General features: G+C 42.5%; 1 protein-coding gene and 1 long non-coding RNA gene across 4 annotated transcripts in view; one reads left to right on the top strand and one right to left on the bottom strand.

Moving 5' to 3' along the window:
• The window catches only part of LOC119492558 (tenascin-like), a 59,015-nt gene that overhangs the window by 21,978 nt on the left and 16,800 nt on the right, over positions 1-20,237 (bottom strand). For all 3 annotated transcript variants that reach the window (XM_037777076.1, XM_037777077.1, XM_037777078.1), the window contains exons 3-10: positions 18,552-19,772; positions 16,243-16,506; positions 16,039-16,154; positions 15,352-15,505; positions 8,557-8,826; positions 6,449-6,634; positions 3,366-3,455; positions 1,757-2,020 (exon numbers count right to left, since the gene is read on the bottom strand). In XM_037777076.1, the coding sequence (XP_037633004.1) occupies positions 1,757-2,020; positions 3,366-3,455; positions 6,449-6,634; positions 8,557-8,826; positions 15,352-15,505; positions 16,039-16,154; positions 16,243-16,506; positions 18,552-19,772 (2,565 nt within the window). The remainder of the gene's footprint in view (positions 1-1,756; positions 2,021-3,365; positions 3,456-6,448; positions 6,635-8,556; positions 8,827-15,351; positions 15,506-16,038; positions 16,155-16,242; positions 16,507-18,551; positions 19,773-20,237) is intronic.
• Positions 1,370-8,239, top strand: LOC119492562. Its single transcript, XR_005207809.1, has 3 exons — positions 1,370-1,380; positions 4,552-4,553; positions 7,997-8,239. It is a non-coding gene; the product is annotated as an uncharacterized LOC119492562 (long non-coding RNA).

Genomic DNA, 20,237 nt, shown 5'->3' with positions numbered 1-20,237 from the left:
AGAGTGACTTACATTGAGAAGTTAACAATGAATTCAATTCATTGCCTCGGTTTGGCTGCAGTACTGAAGGACAAAAAAATGAACCTATGGTTATTCTCTAACCCTGCGCCACCAGCTAGAAACCTCATGGAAACAGTGGGCTACATTCAGAGGAGCCTCTGTCTCACACACATTTCACTGATACTAAATATCTCAGCCTAGTTAGTCGAAGGCAAAACTTCTTGAGCTTTGTTTTTAGAGGTCAGCTCACCTTAAGGGTGAAACAATGCTCACTTTTTTGCAGATTTTGAGATACATTACACTACATTAAAAGAGACTTGCGATGAGTTGTGGAAGAGCCTTGACTGAGATAAGTGACCACTGGATATCGGGGGCGGCCAAAGGAGCAAATTGGTCATGTCTCAGTGTAGGGTTTGACCATGTCTTCGAGGAAGGAAAGACCTGTTCCTTTCAATCAGTTTTCAGGGTTTTTTGTGACATGGAGGCAGAATTCCATACGTTTGATATATTATGGCTGTATAAAGGTGATATGGCTAAAGTGTTGTGTAAGTGCCAATAGATCCAACACACAAAGCAGCGTCATTGGAGTTTCTGAAAACCTGATAAATGTACGTCCAATATTCACTCTTCTTCTAGCTCTGTTTGGTCAACCATCTGGCTCTTTAGCTGCTACATGCTCCACTATGTTCACCAGCTGGTGCTGGGCAGGTAGCGAACATTAGGTTTATCAGAGCTTTTTCACTGAAAACGCAATTGTGGTTAGAAACAAGACCATGGACGGATTATGAGACAATGGGCCCCGGGGGCACAGACATGCAAAAGGCCCCACCACCTCTCGGAGCAAGACACACAGACTTTATAGTTGGTTAGCCTCTTTTTATTGCTGTTTTGTGTCTCTTTGTGGTCATTTTGTGTCTTGTTTTGCCCCTTTTCATAGTTGTTGTGAGTCTATTTGTGACTCTTTGCAGCTGTTTTGCATCTCTTTGTAGTTGTTTTGGTCTCTTAATAGTCTTTTTGTGTCTCTTTGAGTAACATTTTGTAGGTGAAGGCCAGGGGACACTTTGGGCCCCTGGAGCTGGGCCCCGTAGGCCCGTTCAGTAATCCAGCCTGACTAAAACTTTATAGTTTTGGGCCGTAAAACTGAAATAATGTAGCTGAAAAGTATTAAAATACTATAGTGCTGGGGAGAACTGCAGAGTCGGTGATCAATCTCAGTGGGTTTGTCACTCTGAGTGACCCTTTCTATTTTATAAGTAGTCATTTGACCCATATAGTAAAGACATTAGTGCATGTTAATCTGGATAATCCACAGAGCACACTCTCAATTGTCCTCATAGGGACTATTTCTTTATGGGACAACTGTCAGAGGCAAGGTCTTGGGTTAGAATAACCAGGACAGTGGTTCTGGAAAGCCAAAACTATCTGCGTGGCTACCACTTGAAGTATGTGAGGTAATAAGGTTTTTGTAGTTTCGATAAATCATTCCTTTAAAATAGAGATGTGCTGAGATTGTGCACCAAAAAGCTTCTGCCAGAAATCTTATCTGGGTAATAACACAGAGTAAAATATCTGAAATGTCAGTTTTTTCATGTTGGAATAAATGCCAACTACAAACCTCCTGACATTTGTGCCATAAAATCTTCCCCCGTCTTCCACTGCTGCCTCGCAGACATTTCAGACACTCTATAACGTCAAGGCATCATCACCGCTTAGCCTGGGACATTGCTTTTGAAGATGTGTTTTTTGGAGTGCTGACCTGTGGGTGCGGAGATGGTGGTGGGTGCACTGGTCCTGCGGCCTCTCTCAGCGATGATGCTGATGGTGTACAGCATGCCGGGTGTAAGGCCCCTCAGGATGTGAGACTCAGAGCTGGCTGGGACCACTTCCTCGGCCCTGTGGCCGTCGGCAGATACATAAACCAGTCTGAAGGAGTCCAGTTTGGCCAGGGGGCGTTTCCACTCCAGCATCATGGTGGTCTCTGTCACTTCTGCAACTGTCAGGTCCTTGGGAGCATCCAGGGCTGATTAGGGAGGTAGAGGAGAGGTTGTAAATGGACATTTAAGGTTTCATACATCAGGGCAACTTGTCCAAGACAAAGCTTGAAGCCGTTATCTGTGGCAGGTTTATATGAATTTTTCTTTTGTAACTCTTGAGTGCCAGTTCACAAACATTAACACAATATTAATTCAATAGCTATCTTGTGAAACGGTTGCGTCTCCTCTGGCACACATGCAGTAGTTTGTTTTATGTCCAAGTTTTATTTCAAATAAAGACAAGAAGAGCTGGGCAGTTAACTGGAGCAGCATAACTAAAGATGAAGTGACAATGTACTGGAAAAACAATGTTTGATTGACAGAATATTCTGATGAAATGAAATACGGTGAAAAAACAGCGAAAACAAAATACTGTGTATGAAATTATGAAACAAAACAAAAAAAAACTCCATGAGAGAAATGTGATTGTTGCAGCAGCAAAAAAGGTTCAAATTTACTAAAACAACTACAGAATTTGGAGAGTCATCAGCAGCACTGAAATAAAGAGGAAATGAGATCTTTTCTATATAAAATGAGTGAAAAAGATATTAAAGATTCAAATATAATCCAGACTGTTAGAGCGGGGAGACATTGTTAGGGAACTGGAAGACATCTTTTCATCTAGGCATGATTGCATTGTTTGAAAAGTATGTAAATTGAGACATTATGTGTTCAGATAAATCGTATGAAGAACACTGGTGCCAGAGGCGGGGCCAAGTCATGGTTTTGCAAGTCACAAGTAAATCTCAAGTCTTTGTACTCAAGTCCCAAGTCAAGACAGGACAGTCAAGTGCTGGGTCCTAAACTTTGAGTTAAGTCATTTTCTTCTCCATCTGTAATTTTCGACCTGAATGTTTTGCATACTGCAACTTGATTCTTTGTTGACCACCGTATTTTTGTTACATGAACGCAATTATCTTTGGTATAATTTTTTCAAACTGGCACTCAGTAACTTAACGTTAGTTCTCCATGGTTCTCTCCTGCATCTTGATACGGTGCTGTCGGATTGATTCAAACAAAGTGGATCGTGGGAATTAAGTGTCGACTTGCTGGGAATGAACAGCGTTAACGTTGGTTGATTCAGGAAATTAATTGATTTGTGGCACACTTTTTAAATAACATTACCAATTCAAGCAATAAAAATGTAGATTTTTCTGAAAAGGAAACCAACTAGTTGTTCTGTCTTATTTTCTCTAGTGTATATTTACTCTTTAATAAAGCAAAAGTATTTCTTATCCGATCACTCAATGAATCAAGGGATTAATCAGTAGAATACTTGATTATTAAAATAATGAATAGCTGCATCCCTAATATAATGTGATTATATCTTACCGGTCACTGCGTTGGTGGTCGTCGGCAGACTCTCCCGCTCATCCGTCACCGCGGTCACACCCATCCCGTACTCGGTGCCAGGTCTCAGGCCTACACAACAGGGCCAAATAAAAACACTGTGATACAGAAATAAAAAGCAATGTCATGTTTTGTTTGTGCGTATCCACTGAGGTGTCACCAAATGAACGATGGGGAGGCTCTGTAGTCAAGTGGCCAGCTGTTTTGGCTAATGGCTCCGGTGCCTATGGCAAACACAAAAAACGCTCTCATGTGGCTTGGTTGCACAATAGACTGCAGCCTAATTGCATTTCATGGTAGAGCCTGTGCTCACTGTGGAACATCAGTGTTGTATTTGCATTGATGGATCTATAGGGCCCTTGTCGCGGAGCAGGAACACTACTTGCTATGATACAGCCGGCTCTAGAGGCCCTTTGGTCTCTACAATTAAGCCCTCTCTCAGCCTGATCGCCTCTAATTCCTTTATTAACTCCCACAGAGGTCATCACACACAGAGTCTTGCAGCATGAAATTACACCTAATGCCCAGGAAACTCATTATCAATAAAATCACGAGCGTGAAGGCAATTACAGATAATAACTGTGTGAAAGAAGTGCTGAGGTGTGTGTGGAGCGGAGTGGGACGTCGGCTGAATGGACATAGTGCTTTATTTCCATGGGATGGGCCTCCCAAGGACAAAGAATTGGGCCAGACAAAGACACTATTAGCCCGTTTTTGGAAGCTTTTTTTTTTTTGTTTCTCATGGTGTCTAATCCGGCCATGCCGCAGCACACAGTGTGGAAACAAACAGGGGGAAAAAAAACACATCCGCTTCAAAGCATGGCTTTATAATGTCAGCAGTGCAGATAGATGAAAACGTGCCCGCTTCGCTTGTGTGAGCAAGATCTCACAGTGAAACAAACGGCAGTGTTATTCCATTTAAAGTCTGAATGCCAAACCCCCCTGGGTGGTTTTCTAATAAAGTGAGCCTTTTGTAGACGGGCAAACATTTCACGACACAAAACAAAGGCAACCCATTTTGGAAATGAGCAGGCTGAATATAACACTGACCATTTAACAGGGAGCAACACAAACACTTGCCCGAAGAATTAGGAGAATAAACACTTCACACTGTATCATTTTTTTTTTTCCCACAGACGCTTTTCAGGGGTGTCATTTGGATGCAAAGTGGTAATGGGCTAATGTGAACTCGAAGCAGACAGAAGAATGAAAACAGTGAATATGCTGTGAAGCTGCTCGTTGTGCTCAGCAGGACTTGGTTGTTGTTGTTTTTTCTGTAGCTGTGATCAGTACTAGTCCTTGCTTAATTGCTCTGACATAGTGAGTGGGTGTACGGTCATAAATTAATCAAACTCTAAGTTACTGAAAAATCCCTCATCCATTGAACTCTGAAACATACCGATATCAAACAAGTCTGCCCTCTGGCGCTGGTCATGGAGGCTCTCCTAATTAAATGTCATGAGATAATCACAAATGTCGTCTGAATAGAGATTCAATTCTTTAGTCTACATTATTGACATTAGCATTGCTGCAACCTGGCAACCCACAACTTGTTCTGACAAATGATTCAACGCAGGCAACAACCTCTGAGTCTGAAAAGTGAAGTCAATGCGCAAGTGCCTTAAACCTGCATTATTTCTAACAGCCAGCAGGGGGCGACTCCTCTGGTTGCAAAAACAAGTCTGATTGTATAGAAGTCTATGAGAAAATGAGCCTAGTTCTCTCTTGATTTATTATCTCAGTAAACATTGTAAACATGAGTTCATGGTCTCAATCACTAGTTTCAAGTCGTCTTCAATACAGCATGATGTTCATTTAGTAAATTATGGTCCCATTTAGAGTCAAATAGACCATAAAACAGGGGATGCTTTAGGGCGTGGCTACCTTGTGATTGACAGGTTGCAACCACGTCGTTGTTCGGTCTGGGAGTTGTCCCGCGTTTTCGTCTTAAAACTTTAACCCTTTCACAGTTGTGTTTTCAGTTCATTAAAGTTAATTGTAACATGTTGGTCGCCTAAAAATGTCTTATTCAGCGTTCGGTTGTACTTAGCTCCAACCTCTCGTGTCACTTCTGGTTCCAAAAAACCAAGATGGCGACGGCCAAAATGGCGAACTTGAGGCTTCAAAACTGTAGTCCACAAACCAATGGGTGACGTCCAGTGACTACGTTCACTTCTTATACACAGTCTATGGTTCATTGGCATGCAAGTTGCTGGCCTGCCCATCAGGAGCAACTTTAGGTTCAGTGTTTTACTCAAAGACACCTCACCATGTGGACCGAAGGAGCCAGGGATCGAACCACCAACCACTCACCAACTGTGATTAGTGGACGGCCTGCTCTACCTCCAGAGCCACAGCCACCCTGTAGTATCTACTGTACATACAATGGCCACTTTATTTGGTACACCTGTACAATCTGATCACAGACCGATACAACTGCCCTGCCCTTAACATCCATCTTTACGAAGCTCATAACATTCAGCTTTTGTTGACATTGACTGAAATGTGTAAATTCAATGATATGTTTATAACTGAGCTCAGATTTATAGCTGCTGTTGAACTGGACTACATTATATTACACTGAGAGCTGTTTTTGTATATGTCCTCCCTGTTTATGAATATAGTACAGTCCAGTACAACACCATCACTAACTACTGTACGACCTTAATGCTAAAACTTATAATTTAATCAACCCTTCTATGACAGTGTCAACAAAAACATCATAAAAGTCGACTTTACAGCAGAATAGGTATTGCAATAGACTGTACAGGTGCCTAATTAAGCGGCCACTTAGTGTATATCTGTATATAGATATATAACGTCATGATATATATTGTGTATATGACAACTGAACAAACTCCATCCGCTGATGAGATGCGGTTGAAATCTTTGGAAAACTGGTAACTGGTTATACTTGTAAAAGGTTGCATGACAGCGGTGTCTGTACCTTGCATGTTGATAGTAATAATATCATCCTGACTGGATGTCTGAGTGAGTGTGTGTGTGTGTGTGTGTGTGTGCGTGTGTGTGTGTGTGTACGTGTGTGTGGTTCTGGGATCCATTACCGGTGATCTTGGCCTGGGTGGTGTCCTTGGGTCCCGGAGAGAAGAGCAGCTCTCCGTGCTCACCTCCAGACAGAGGTCCATACTTGATGCGGTAGTTGTCCACTGGAGCTTGGCTGTTCTTCCACTCGAGAGTGATGCTCTCGTCCGTCAGCTCCACTGTCTGCAGGTCTTTGGGGGCGTCCAGGTCTGCAACACAGAAAAGGACTTTAGATGCATGTTACCATACCCTATAACCTAAATTCAAGTTGTTTCTTATCTTAGCCCAAACCTTAACTAGTTCGTTGCTGAAGCCAACACTGACAACGGGGGATTTCCCTCGTTATGCTATACTTTGGAGGACAGTTGGTCCTTCAAGGAACATGCAGCAGCAGGATATCCTCCCTCATAAACATACAGCCATAATTAATGTATGTGTGGTCCCAGCTGACACACCACTCATTAACCTCCTCCACTCCTTGGGCGCGCCGGCGCTCTCGGCCGACTTTACTTTTTTCACAAAGGCTGTAGCAGGCTCAGATTTAGAGCAAGCGTGAAGATACTGGTATCATATGAAACTGGAAAACCATCAGCATGCTAGCATGTCGCTACAAAGTTATGCTAAATTTTGGCAAGGAAAAACTGGTATGGATTTTCAAACGAGTCCCTTGATATATAACGTTGTAATGTTAACAGTGTGAACGATAGTGTTTACACATCAATTGGGTTATTGAAAAGTATTATTATTCTAAACCCAATATGCTATTATATATATATGACCAATACAGGAGCTAAAAAGTATGTTTTCATTCCAGCATTCCCTCGAGTTCCATGTAGGACTACTTTTCCTTGCGCACCAACACTAATCCCCTTTGGCCTCCGACGCATGCACAACAGGTGATGCAGTTCCACATCGAGTTCGACACCGTCTGTGGTTCGACAGGGGGGGGGGGTGCGAGCGGATGCGAGTTCCGAAAAGACACTCAAATGTAAAATGCAAATGTATTAGTGAAGACATTATGCTTCTACCATTTTCATACTAAAGGGTTGAGTTTGAGGCCACATGGCGTATTCTCATAGATAGCGGTTGCTAGTAGCATACTAGCTGTGTGTTTTAAGAAACTGAAACATGTGCATAGTCGGGTGGTAAAGCAGGTTTCCTGTGCATTAGTCCTGTGAAATTTTGGTTCATTTAGGGCCTATTCTTCTCTATTTTTCCAGTCTTTATTCCTAGCGAGAGGGGGGGTAGCTTCTGATGTTGCTAGCTTGGACAGTTATGCTGCATTCACGTGCTCCTCGGATGGTCCCATTTCCCGAGTGGGAAGTCGTTCTTCCGATTTCGGTGTGTTCATGTTGTAATGTGGAAACAAGAGCATTTAAACAACATGTTGATAGCTGCTTATATTGATTATGGTAGTGATCTATGAGTTTCACGCACAAGAGTGTAGATGGCAGGAAGTCGACGTTGAAAGTTACATCGACAATAAGGGGGTTTATGAGCATCCAATCGACGAAAAATGCAATTCTTGCAGAAATCTTTAAATGTCAAAAGTTTTGATGCAAAAATCACAGTCTTAATGTGGTAGTTTGGAGGGATTATAGATCATTTGTATCAATTCTCAAGAGGTAAAAAAAAGGTTAAATTTAGCAGCAAATCTGTGTAACAAAGGGTATCAACCCCAAAATTGCTGCACCAACTTATGAGACATAATAGAGCATGGGAATGACCATCATATACTGTACTTCTAGCATACTGTACTAAGTAAGTCCTTATACACTTTAAATATTTATTTTAATTAATTATTTAATTAATCAATTATTGTTTTATTTCTGATTTACGACAAGAACAACTTGACACATAGTACTGAGCTGCAAATTAATCTTCAGGTTCCCAGCTTTCAGATGATGTACACCACTTCTATGTGACATCTACTGTTGACCTGCTATCTCCCTAAAAAAAGACAAAAATGGGTCTATGAAAAAGAGGGAGGTAGAAGAGAAGGTCAAAGTTGGCTGATAAACAGTTAATGTCTGTGCCTGTTTCATCTGGCAAGAAGGTTGTAATAGAAGAGGTTCAGGTAGATCGATTTCTTTTGGCCTGAAAACACATCAACTTGTTGTTTCAGTCTCACCTGTGAGGAAAGACTCGTAGACGGGAACGCTGGACCGTTCTCCCCTCTGAGCCGACAGAGACACCTCGTACTGGGTGTCGGGGGTGAGGCCTCCCAGGTGGTACTGGGTGTCAGTGGAGGACAGCTCCACCACGGTGCGATCCGCGGGGTTGGAGCTGGGCCCGTAGGAGACGCTGCAGCGGTCCACCACGGCCACGGGCTGGAACCAGGTCAAAAGCGCTGTGGTGTCCGTCACGTCACGCACGTCCACCTGGCTGGGGGCATCGATCACTGGAGAGGGAAGGGGTGACATGGGGAAGGCTGTCAGCAAAACTCCAATGTCCTTCTATGTGGATACACATATAATCAGGAATTTGATGAAAGACTGTTAAAATGGAAACTTTGGTATGTTTTTGCATTAAAAGAAGATTTTGTGTCACATCACTGACATTGAAAGCACATTAGGAAGAGGTCTTTTAATGTCCAGTCCAAGACTCGTAAAACTTTGACCGTAACTGTAGGAAGTCTAAGTCTAAGTTCCTGAAACTGTTAACCTGCCGGTTTAATTCCAGCAATGCTTAAAATGTTTGTATATACAGTCATGTCAAGGTAACGCTTTGTTTAAGTTTCACATACACCAGAATAAGATTAGTTTGTTTTGTTGTCTGTTTAATCATATTTCATCATATACAATAAACACTCGCCCAAAATTTACATGAACTCCATTGTAATATTACATTTTCAAACAACAAGGGAATAAACATTTATATTAACTATCACCATAAAATAAGCAGTAAAGTCCTGATTGAATGGTGCAATAAAGAGCCTATACGACTGGGTTTACACAGTGCACATTAAGACTGTTGTTATGAATCTCCTGATGGTTTTCTTACAGAACTCATACACTATGTTGCACAAAATTGAAGCGACATTGAAGTTGCACCATGTAAAGCCAACCTAATAACAGTATGTGGGTTCAGGGTCATTAACAAAGCTATGAATTACGGAAAAGTATCAGAATCCCTGAATCTCTGAATGCTTTCCTCGCGTAACGTCTCAGATAATATGTCCTCTAAATAAATCTCCAATGTAAGAATATATGCAGTGTTCCTAATCAGCAGCAGACAAATCAATTACCATGTAATCACAGTTCTATTCAGAGCTTCATTTCCATGGGGTTATATTTGTGTCTGGATAAATAGTCCCAGCGGAAGTCTCCTAACCTTGGCAGTGTTGGTCTAACACTTGTACATAGAAGACTCAACAAAAAGCTGAAACTGAATTTTTGTCTTATTCTTCATAGTTTAGTTATTTACCAGACTATGTCCCTGTTGATTTAAAATGCACTTTGGTCCAAGCTGCATCTTTAAGGTAATTAACAGTCTCTAAACAGAATATGAAGTGAAACTTAGCAGCAGTGCGTTTGAATATAAAGTCAATACAAAGACTACTGGACGCAAATTCACCCCAAAGGACGTGTGCGTCTGTACAGTCAGTACGATGGCTGTTTGGGGTGAATAAACACAAACTGTAAATGTTCTGTCTGGACACACATCACAGTTTCCCAGTAGAGTATCTGCTGTCTTATCTTAAGCAGAATCAAGTCGACCACCATCAGCTGAATCTAGCTACTGGTTGAATCACATAGTGTGAAAGAAGGGTCATGCTCTAGTTAACACAGCAGCATGGCACACATTACAGTCAAACCCGCATGCTCAGTTTGATTTCTTTCCAGCTAGAATTCATGTTTGAGCAGATGTAGAAATTTTTGGCCCAGTCGCCAGGAAAAGAAATGCTGGCATTGTACGTTTCTGCGAACCACGGATATGTTGAATGTTGACATTTTTACATTTGGTCAGAGCAAGTGACGTAGTATATCGAGCGACCATTAAAGAAAGTTATGTGGTATTATAATAATAAGTCCACTAAGGGCAGGAGGAAGAGGCTTTTTTAACCCAAGAGACCGCTGTTCATGTCCTGTGTGAAACCAAAAGTCAATGTTGACTTTACGCTTGTTACGTAATGTTACGTACCAAAGTCCGCTAAGGCCGGTTGTTATTTATGTGCGCTAGTTATGGATGTTACATTACGTTGGTATGGTGTTATTTGAACACAGAACATGATCTTTTTTCAAACCTTAACCAAGTAGTTTTGTTGCCTAAACCTAACCAAGCGTTTCACAATGTTAACCATGTGGCATTGTGTGTTTCTGCGAGTGTGATACGAGGCTGATATGAAACTTATTTACAATAAGAGAAATAGGAAATGCCAACATTTTATTCTGGCGACTGGGTTGGCATTTTCCATCATGGTTATCTCACTGGCGTTGGAGCCGTGCTCCACACATTGATGGAATTGAACCCTGACCATAGACCATGAAGGTAGGAAGCACATGGAGGGTTGGTGTGGGGAGCAGTGTTATATGCATGAATACAGCTATTTCAGCAATGCAGGTGCTGAAAATGTGACAGCCCTTTTTGCATTTATGGGGTTATTCAGCCTATTTACAGATCAAATCCCCGCGCCATGAAGGGCGCCTTTTCAACAGCGCTGAAATTGATTTGTCACACGTAAGCAACTTTAGGAAAGTCAACCTTCTGCGCAGGGCTGATAAAATGACGAATCTGCATTTGAGCTTAACACAGATTTGTCTTCTTGAGGACGCTGCGAGTGTGTCGTTCGGGTGTCACGATACCATTCTCCTGGGAGGCCAATGTCCCTCTGAGCCCGACTGCTTGACTGACTGGTGCCTCCCACACATGGGTTGGGTTGGAGGGGGTGGGGGGGGGGAGAGCGGAGAGACTCGCTTCACACAATTAGCCCCTCAGCATGCAAATCCCACAGTACGCGCCCGCAAGCCGATGTAATGGGAGACATTAAGAGAGCCTGAGTGACACGGAGAACTCTGAACCTCATAATCCAAGTGGTGCTGACACGTGGGCATACATATGCGTGTTCACGAATGCATGCATAAACAGTGGAAGTAAGAAACGTTCATCCCCTTTGACTTTTTCTTGCATCCATTACGAAGTTTTGGTGAAAAATTTACTTAAAAAATGTCACTACTTCAGAGATAATTGCCCAATTTTTCCATCAATGTCAATGTGAAAAATGGCCCAATCATTTTCCAAAAACACACTAACAGCATACATTTGTACGGCGGCTTATTGCTGCCACCATGACAAAAATGTTTGCTCTTTAAAAAAAAAGTTAGAATTTCTCATTTTAATGATTTCCTTTTCAGGTTATTAAAGATGATTACATTATAACAAGATTTTTCATGTTGTAATGACGTGATTCCACAAAATCAACATATCTCATTAAAACAAGAAACATCAACAAGTTGGTATGTAGTTACAACAAGAAACGTCCATATGGTGTTAAAAGGAGAAATTTAAATTACCAATGATAATGTGTTTAAAGGAATAGTTTAACATTTTGGGAATTACACTTATTCTCTTTCTTGCCGAGAGTTAGAGAAAACAAATACCGCTCTCATATCTGTCTGTTTGATATGAAGCTGGAGGCGGGAGATGGTTAGCTTAGCTTAGCACAAAGACTGGAAACAGCTAGTCTGGATCTGTCTGAAGGTATTAAACTCCACCTACCAGCCGCTCTCTGCAGCTAATGTTGTTGTTCATTTTAATCCGTAAAAATGGCGAGTTGTGGTTTTATGGAGGATTATGTGTGCCGGGGTATTTCTCGATGGGTGCAGCGATTTCCCAGAGTCTCTGCTGGTTGCCTAGCAACCTCACGGTAATGACACAGGTCACAAGTTCTCCCTGTTTCCAGGTCTTTATGCTAAGCTAAGCTAACTCCTCTGGCTCCAGCTTCATACTGTGTGTAGGGTACAGATATGAGAGTGCCATCGATTCTCAACTTGGTCAGCGAGTTTCCCCACAATGTTGAACTATTTCTTTAAATGCACATTCATCTCAGCCTCTCTCGCTCTCATCAGCATCCCAACCAAGTGTCCCTCTCTATCAGCAGTAAAGACCTTAGTACCCTCGCACACCACATATTGTCTCTCTGAGGCTATATATTTTGTGATAACATGAAAGTGATTTATTTGAAACAATTGTCTTGTCATTATCATAGTGGCAGCAATATGCTGCAGTACAATTTTCTTTTCAAGAAAACAATTGCGCCTTCAATTTGACTTTTCTCCCAAGAAAGTCCCCTTTGAGGGTATTTAATCCATAAAACATATATAATGATAATAGAGTGTCAAACAGTGTGTGCTACTCTCTACTCGTGAATAAGGGATCTAGTCGTCAAAATACAATACGACAGAAAAGGCATTATCACCGCACTTACTTTTTTTTGGTTCCACTGTAGATGACTCTGAAGAAATGTAACAAAAAACACCTTAATGTGCTCTCACTGTAATTTACCAGTCCTGCTTTTACTGCTGAGTGTACATGCAAAGGTTACGATAGGCCTCTAATGGCCTTTCCATGCATTACTTCTGTTTATCCTGGCAAAGTGCAGACCACTTTCACACCATAAATAAGCAAAGAAGTGGCCTGACCCACTGCTGGATGGAGCTGCCATCTATTAAACTTGATGTTGAATGTGGCGAACATTGCTGCGCCTGTTGAATCTACTTTGTTGAAACAGAAGTCTCCCAGTGGTAACAGCCAGCCACCGAGACTTACTTTTAAAAGAAAATACACATTTAAGAAGGAGTTGGAGCAGGGTTTTAACCCCCCCCAGTCAACACCTATGAGACACCTAAAAATAGCCTGGTGGTTGGTGGTTGGTTTGGCTGGTGGAGTCACAAATTCAACCCTGTTTTCTCTCTTTATATTGATCCCCAGCCCCTGAGCTCCTAACAGTGTTACAAGCCATTGGGCTTTATAGCCTGGTGAAGCTATGGAGATATCTCACAACTTGCCAATAGGGCTGGAAATCCATATCTGTTTTTACTACCCCGCCTAAATCACAACAATGCTATGAAATCTAATGAGCTAATCACTCAGGGCTGACATGTCGGGCTGTTTTCAATACTCTGTTGGGAGCTGCAAGACGGATAACCCAGATTTAGAAAACCAATGAACCTACGCAAGGTATGAAGGTGACAACCTGTTTTTGCATTTTAGTTTGACAGCTCTAAGTTACAATTTATTCCACAATAACCTCTATTTCAGGAAAATCACACCCCCTCAATCTGTAGCACTGGGTCAGAATGGTGAAAAGGAGTTTAGGCTTATCCTCCTGTAAATGGGTTTTGAATACATTGGTTAAGTGTCATAAAGCATAAAGTATGCATCAACACTGATAAGCTACAGTATAGGACATACCATTTATTCACTGTCCCATTATCTCTGATCTCTTTCCTCAGGCTAACCTGAACATTCCCTCAACAAACTATTTCATGTAACAGAGCTGAACTCTCTACTGCATTTTGTGCCCTGAGTGACAGAAAGTATTTTTTTACCTTTACAAATATTAGAATTACTACTTACTTTATAACATATTTTAGCATGAAAGCATGCAAGCGTATCTCTAAAGAATCCAATCATCAGATCTCAGCAGGTGTAAATGCAATCTGTACAGCATGACCTCATTCTTAAGAAAAAAAACAGAGGGTTGAATCCAGCAGGTTTCCATCCAAAGGTGGCACATATACTGGATTTTCATAAAATTGTTAAAAAAAAATGTGAATTAATGTGTGTTTCCATCCACTAATGTTATGTGAACATTTGGTTCATGGAGATGGACAAAAGAGGAGCACATAATGACACAAAGAGCTCCAGTCAAAACTCAAGCGGTTGAAAACACGATTGGAAATATGGCATTCATATTTGTCTCATGTATTAATGGGAGGAAGGTTACAGTCTCCTTATCACTCCACACAGATCTGAGGTTTTCATCTACGGCTAGTTTTTGTCTCATCAGTGGAGCAGAAGCATAAGTGGCATTTAAGTCACATGCTTCATGTACGGCACGATTTATTCACCAAGTATGTTTCCACTGCAAAAATAAAAAAAACAACAACAACCAATAGACCGGTAAATGTTATATCTGGTTTTTTTTGGTGTTTTTATCTGATGCTTTTATACCTGTATGGCACAATGAGGCAACAAAAAAAGATGTCTGGGTTGGCATGGTTATGTTGTGTTTTTCCCAAAAATTCCTGCATGGTGGGTTAAAGCTACAATCAGTAACTTTAATCAAATATAACTTTTTGTCATATTTGCTTAAACTGTCTCTATATGATGACAGTAGTACATGAGACAGATAATCTGTGGAAAAAAAATCTGGTCCCTCTGCCTCCTTTTAGTGCTCCTAATGGCATTTACAACCAATCAGAGACGAGCAGTCTCTAACGCAGCTCTCAATCACTGCTCGTGAAGCTCAAACTCCGATCAAACGGTCAAACTAGGCAGCGCTGATCAAATATGAATCAATATTCTGTTACTGTAGTGCCTATTTCTCTCCTCAAATTTTTTCAGAAACATCTTGTAGTGTACTGTTTAGCTGTAAAATGAGAAGGTTTGTGACCCGGAAAGCCATGTGGAAAACAGTCGAGCCCCTATACACCGCCCACCTGCCAGAGTTTTGGGCACGGTGGAATCTTGCAAATGCCATTAGGAGCACTAAAAGGAGGCAGCGGAACCAGATGTTTTCACAGATTATATCAGGATATAGTGACAGTTTGAGCAAATATGACAAAAAGTTGTTGGTTTTTTTAAGTTACCGACTGTAGCTTTAAATTAGAGAAGAAGAATATGTACATCCTGCTGGAATGAAACCATAAGTCTAAAACAAAAGAGTGATAAGCCAGTTAGCAGCGTGAATGTGTACACTCACTTGTGACGACGTTCTGAGAGGCAGGCGGTCCACGCTTGTTGTTCTTCACCACCTCCAGCTTGACCTCGTACTCCTGGCCGGGGCCCAGGCCCGACTGCTCAAAGGTGGTCTCTGGACGGCCGAGGGAGCTGAGAATCTCACCGTCTTCCTCTTTCTGCCAGCACCGAAAAACACCAGTCATCAACCACTACAAAGACAAGCCCTGGCATAATGTGTGGAGTGGGAGGGAAAAAAACTGCCAAATCATACATAATGGCGCTCTGGGTGGCGTTTGGACTTAAGAGTTGACAGGGGACTCGGTTTAATAGAGTGCGGCTTTGAGTAGATCCCCGTAGCACCGCTTGGGAAAGTTTCTATGAGCACTCAAAAAAGAAAATAAAGCGTTACACAGAGTTACATTCACTCTGTGCCGTATGGTCATCGGAGCTGTCAGGACATGCTAACCGTTTTAACTGCTGTGTTTTTTGCACGCTGGCTCGGCTTAACTATTTCCCACAGGATACCCACCATGATCCTCATGTATGCACATTCAGCAATTACTGAATTTGAAGTAGGGGTCTGCAGTGGGGCCGTTTATGGTTTCTACCAGAGGAAAATGTGCATAATGGTAGGCTGTGGTGGGCTCCAGAGTTCAACCCGCTCCTGGAATACAGAAGCTCCATTAATATAATGGGTAGCGGGACTCACTGTGTTTCTGAAGATGAGGTTCCAGCCATCGAAGGGAATGTCCAACGGGTCCCACTGCACCTCCACGGACGTCTCCCGCACTGACTTGAACTTGAGTCCCTCGGGCTCAGGCAGATCTGGGAGGCATAGAACAAAACTCTGACTACATGTCATCTAACTTTATACACTGCATTTTGTAAAGTGCCACAGAGGAGATTGACATACGTGTCGCCACCCTAGCGCTGACAGGCAGACTCTTCTTGTTGTTGAGCACAGCATAGACGCTGATCAGGTACTCCACGCCAGGCTCAAGTTCCCGAATAGTGGTCATCTTCCGGTCTCCAGGTACCCGCGTCTCCAGCTCCAAACCTCCGAGGGCCGTCGGCACGTAGGTGACCAGGTACTCGGCCACACGCATCTCATTCTCCCAGGACAGGTCCACCGCCTCTGGGGTGACCTCCACCACTGTCAGGTCCTTGGGTGGTGAGACTATGGAGAGACACTGAAAATCAGTGATCTGTACTGAGGGTTTTTAAATGTTAGCAGCATAGTAATGGGAGTTTCTTCTGATTATTGTATGGTTTAGAATTGTGTCAACGGGTAGATATAAAAGAAAAGAAAGAAAAGATAAGATAACATCAAGTTGATGCCTCAAGAATTTGTATTGAAGTGACTTTATCTAGAAAATATATATAAATATAATCTGAAGACTGAGTACAGGATTCAGAGCCATGTTGACATTTTTCTTGTAAAGCTCACTGAAGACTGATGTTGTTATAAAATATAAGCTAGTAAAGTAATAATTTCGAAGATTTTCATTTAAATAAATGTCTGTTATGTCACAATCTATTGCTAAATGAGGTAACACAATGGTGATTGAGCCTATTGTAGTATTACGAACTGGGTATTCAAAATTCCTGGGAAATGGCAATACTTTTTGGATCTCTGGGAAGTCGGATCCAAAAACACACCTGCAATTACCGCTTATCGCCATAGGTGCCGCCAAAGTGAACAAATTGAATGAATTAGTGTTTTTTTTTCCATTATTCTAAACTAAAAAAAAATGTATGACAAAATTCTTACATAATTTTTAACCCTTTAACAATTTTTAGTGATACTAAGTTGGAAGATATGCAACGGATTTAACATTTAAGTCTTGAAAAGAGTGTTTTCATAGAGCTTGCATTGCTTGATCTGGTCCCTACTGTATGTTGCACATGATTTGTTCCAGCTGTGCCTCATCTTTGGAACTTTCTGGTGTAAATTCACCCCTCGCCCCTCGCCAAGGGCAGTTATCCAATCAGTGATTTCCACAACCACAATTGAACATTTTTCCATGTGATTTTAAAGAAATGAACTAAGCATTGTAAACCAAATAACCAATTCACTGTAGTCAGTTTTGATGGGAAATCAAAACCACATTTGCCAATTATATTAAATAGAAACATATTTCATTCATTTGTAGAAATAGAGACAGGCCTTATTTGTACTATCAAGTGAAAATGTTTCTAGACAATATTTTTCAATGTCATCTGTAAAAGACGAAAGAACAGATGTTCATTCACCAGGGTTCATTTTTAGATTTCAAACTAAATTAAATTACATTTTTTCATCCAAGTCATCCATTATGCGTGTCTGTGATGTTGAAAAGCTCACTGTAGGAGTATTTAATGATAAAAGACAAAAAGCTCCAAGCCCGCTATAAACGTCTCCTAGGACGTAACTGAGGACTGTTCGGCCCGATTCATTTTGAAAGAGTAACAGCAGACTTCTGTGTTTATAGAGCTGGCGCCACTTTTCTGCGATCCAGCCAAAAAAGTAGCATTGTGAACATCCCCACAGCCGGGGTCGTGTCTATTTGTGTTTTACCAAAAAGCTGCACTAATCAGTATTTTTTATAGGAGAGCAATGGGTCAAACAACTAATGTGAAAGGAGACACTCAAAGTTACAAATCCAAAGAGACTTCTGCAGTCCCTCCTCAGCTCTACGGAACACTTTTAGCCTCGCTTTCACAAACCCTGTTTTCACCCACAGCAGGCAGCTGTTTTAAGCAATTAAAAAAAACAACTCTAAAAACTGACTGTATACTACCTGCCAGCTCCAAAGAACAGACAGACACAGTTAGAGACTAGCTGGAGAACACAGTGGAACATTTAGTAGCCAAAAAGGCAGATGTTTTCTTCGGGAGTTGGTGGAGACCAAAACAGAGCTAAAACGGAGATTGAATATTGGACTACTACATTCACGTCACCAGAGGCAAGACTTCAAATAGTCTCCTGATAATGTTGCTCCGTGGATGTGTAAACAGGCAATATTTTGCTGACATGCAGCTATATCAACTTCACGGGTGAGAATATGTCAAGCATATGTCATTTTTAAGCTTGTTGTAATGTTGAAAATGTATCTGAATTTTGCGGCACCCACCGGTACTATAATGAAGTAGACTGTATGGTCTGAATAGCACACCTCAGAATTAATTGTGTTAAATGAACCTGTGGAAAGCTGCTCAGCATGTATGCACGATCTTTCTTACCGTCAGAGCAGTCCTCCCCAATGAAGCCTTCGTTGCAAACGCACACTCCGTTCTCACAGTGTCCCTGGTTCTGGCAGTCTTCTGGGCAGGTCAGCATGGAGCAGTCCGGTCCGGTGAAACCTTCATAACACACACAGGTGCCATCGACGCAGTAACCTCTATCGAGACAGTTCTTGGGACACGTCTTCTCACTGCAGTCCTCGCCAGTGAAACCCTTATGACAAACACATTGTCCGTTCACACAGCGACCGCGGTCCTGGCAGTCATTGGGGCAGGTCAGCTCGGCGCAGTCTTTCCCAGTGAAGCCGACGAAACACACGCACTTGCCGTCCACACACTCTCCGCGTCCCATGCAGTCCTTTGGACAGGTCTTGATGCTGCAGTCCTCCCCAGCATAGCCTCTGTCACACATGCACTGGCCGTTAACGCAGCGGCCGCGGCCTTGGCAGTTGTTAGGGCAGGAGACCTCGCTACAGTCTTCGCCTTCGTATCCGACGTCACATACACATTCTCCGTTAATGCACTGGCCCCTGTTGCTGCAGTTGTCAGGGCACGAGAGGATGGAGCAATCTTCACCCTCATATCCTGGATCACAGATGCACTTTCCGTTGAAGCAATGGCCTCTGTCGTTGCAGTTCTTGGGGCAGGTGAGCTTCGAGCAATCCTCTCCACTGTAGCCGGTCTGGCACACGCACTGGCCATTCACGCACATGCCACGGTTGTTACAGTTGCCGGGACAAGTGAGCTCACCGCAGTCTTCCCCAGTGTAGCCCTCTTCACAGTAGCAGGTGCCGTTGATGCAGCGTCCGCGGTCATAGCAGTCATTCGGACAGATGAGTTCGGAGCAGTCGAAGCCCGTCCACGGCTCGTCGCAAACGCACTCGTCGTCTACGCAGCGTCCGCGGCCCAGGCAGTTGTTGAGGCAGTTGGTCTGGGTGCAGTCCTCACCGATGAAGCCATCCTCACAGAGGCAGGACCCTTCGACGCAGTGGCCATAGTCGCCGCAGTCCAGCAGGCAGAGCTCAATACCGCAGTCGTCCCCACCAAAGCCCTCAAAGCATTCACATTTACCATCCACACAGCGGCCCTGGTCCTGGCAGTCGTTGGGGCACTCAAGTTCAGTGCAGTTGGGGCCCTTCCATCCAGACTCACATACGCAGCTGCAGGTGTCAGCGCTCCAGTTCCCACGGCCATTACAGTAGGGCTTAGTGGACACTTCACCTGGGGGGGAGGCAAGAAAGGAAAAGGAAGTATTGTGAAGCTGTGTGATCACAAATCGTTCAGTAAAACAATGTATACAATGCATACACAAACTCTAGCAACATATCTAAGACAACTATCTGCCCTATCATCAAACGATACTAAAAGGACAACAGTCCCTTCAAATAAAAGTGAGCATTAGATCTGAATGAGAGAAAACTGTTAATGCAATTCAGTTTAGAAGACTTAAGGCACTCTTCTTCATCTTCTCCAGCAGCACTTTGTAATTTATGTTGATATATACCACCCTTTTGCAAAAGTATAAAATATGTTTTTGACTGCATCCTAACTTCCAGTCCATTTCAACAAACTATGACATTGTATTCACAGAGACATGAGATAGTCTCAACAGAGTGAAGTTTCCAAACTTGATGATGACTGCAAGGATGCTCTGACAACCCATAACTGACAGTCGGCGGCTAAGAA

This window comes from Sebastes umbrosus, chromosome 8 (genome assembly GCF_015220745.1).
Source record: "Sebastes umbrosus isolate fSebUmb1 chromosome 8, fSebUmb1.pri, whole genome shotgun sequence".
NCBI classification, from domain to species: domain Eukaryota; kingdom Metazoa; phylum Chordata; class Actinopteri; order Perciformes; family Sebastidae; genus Sebastes; species Sebastes umbrosus.
Note: the sequence above shows the minus strand (reverse complement) of the source record. Positions and strands in the feature narration are given on the sequence as shown.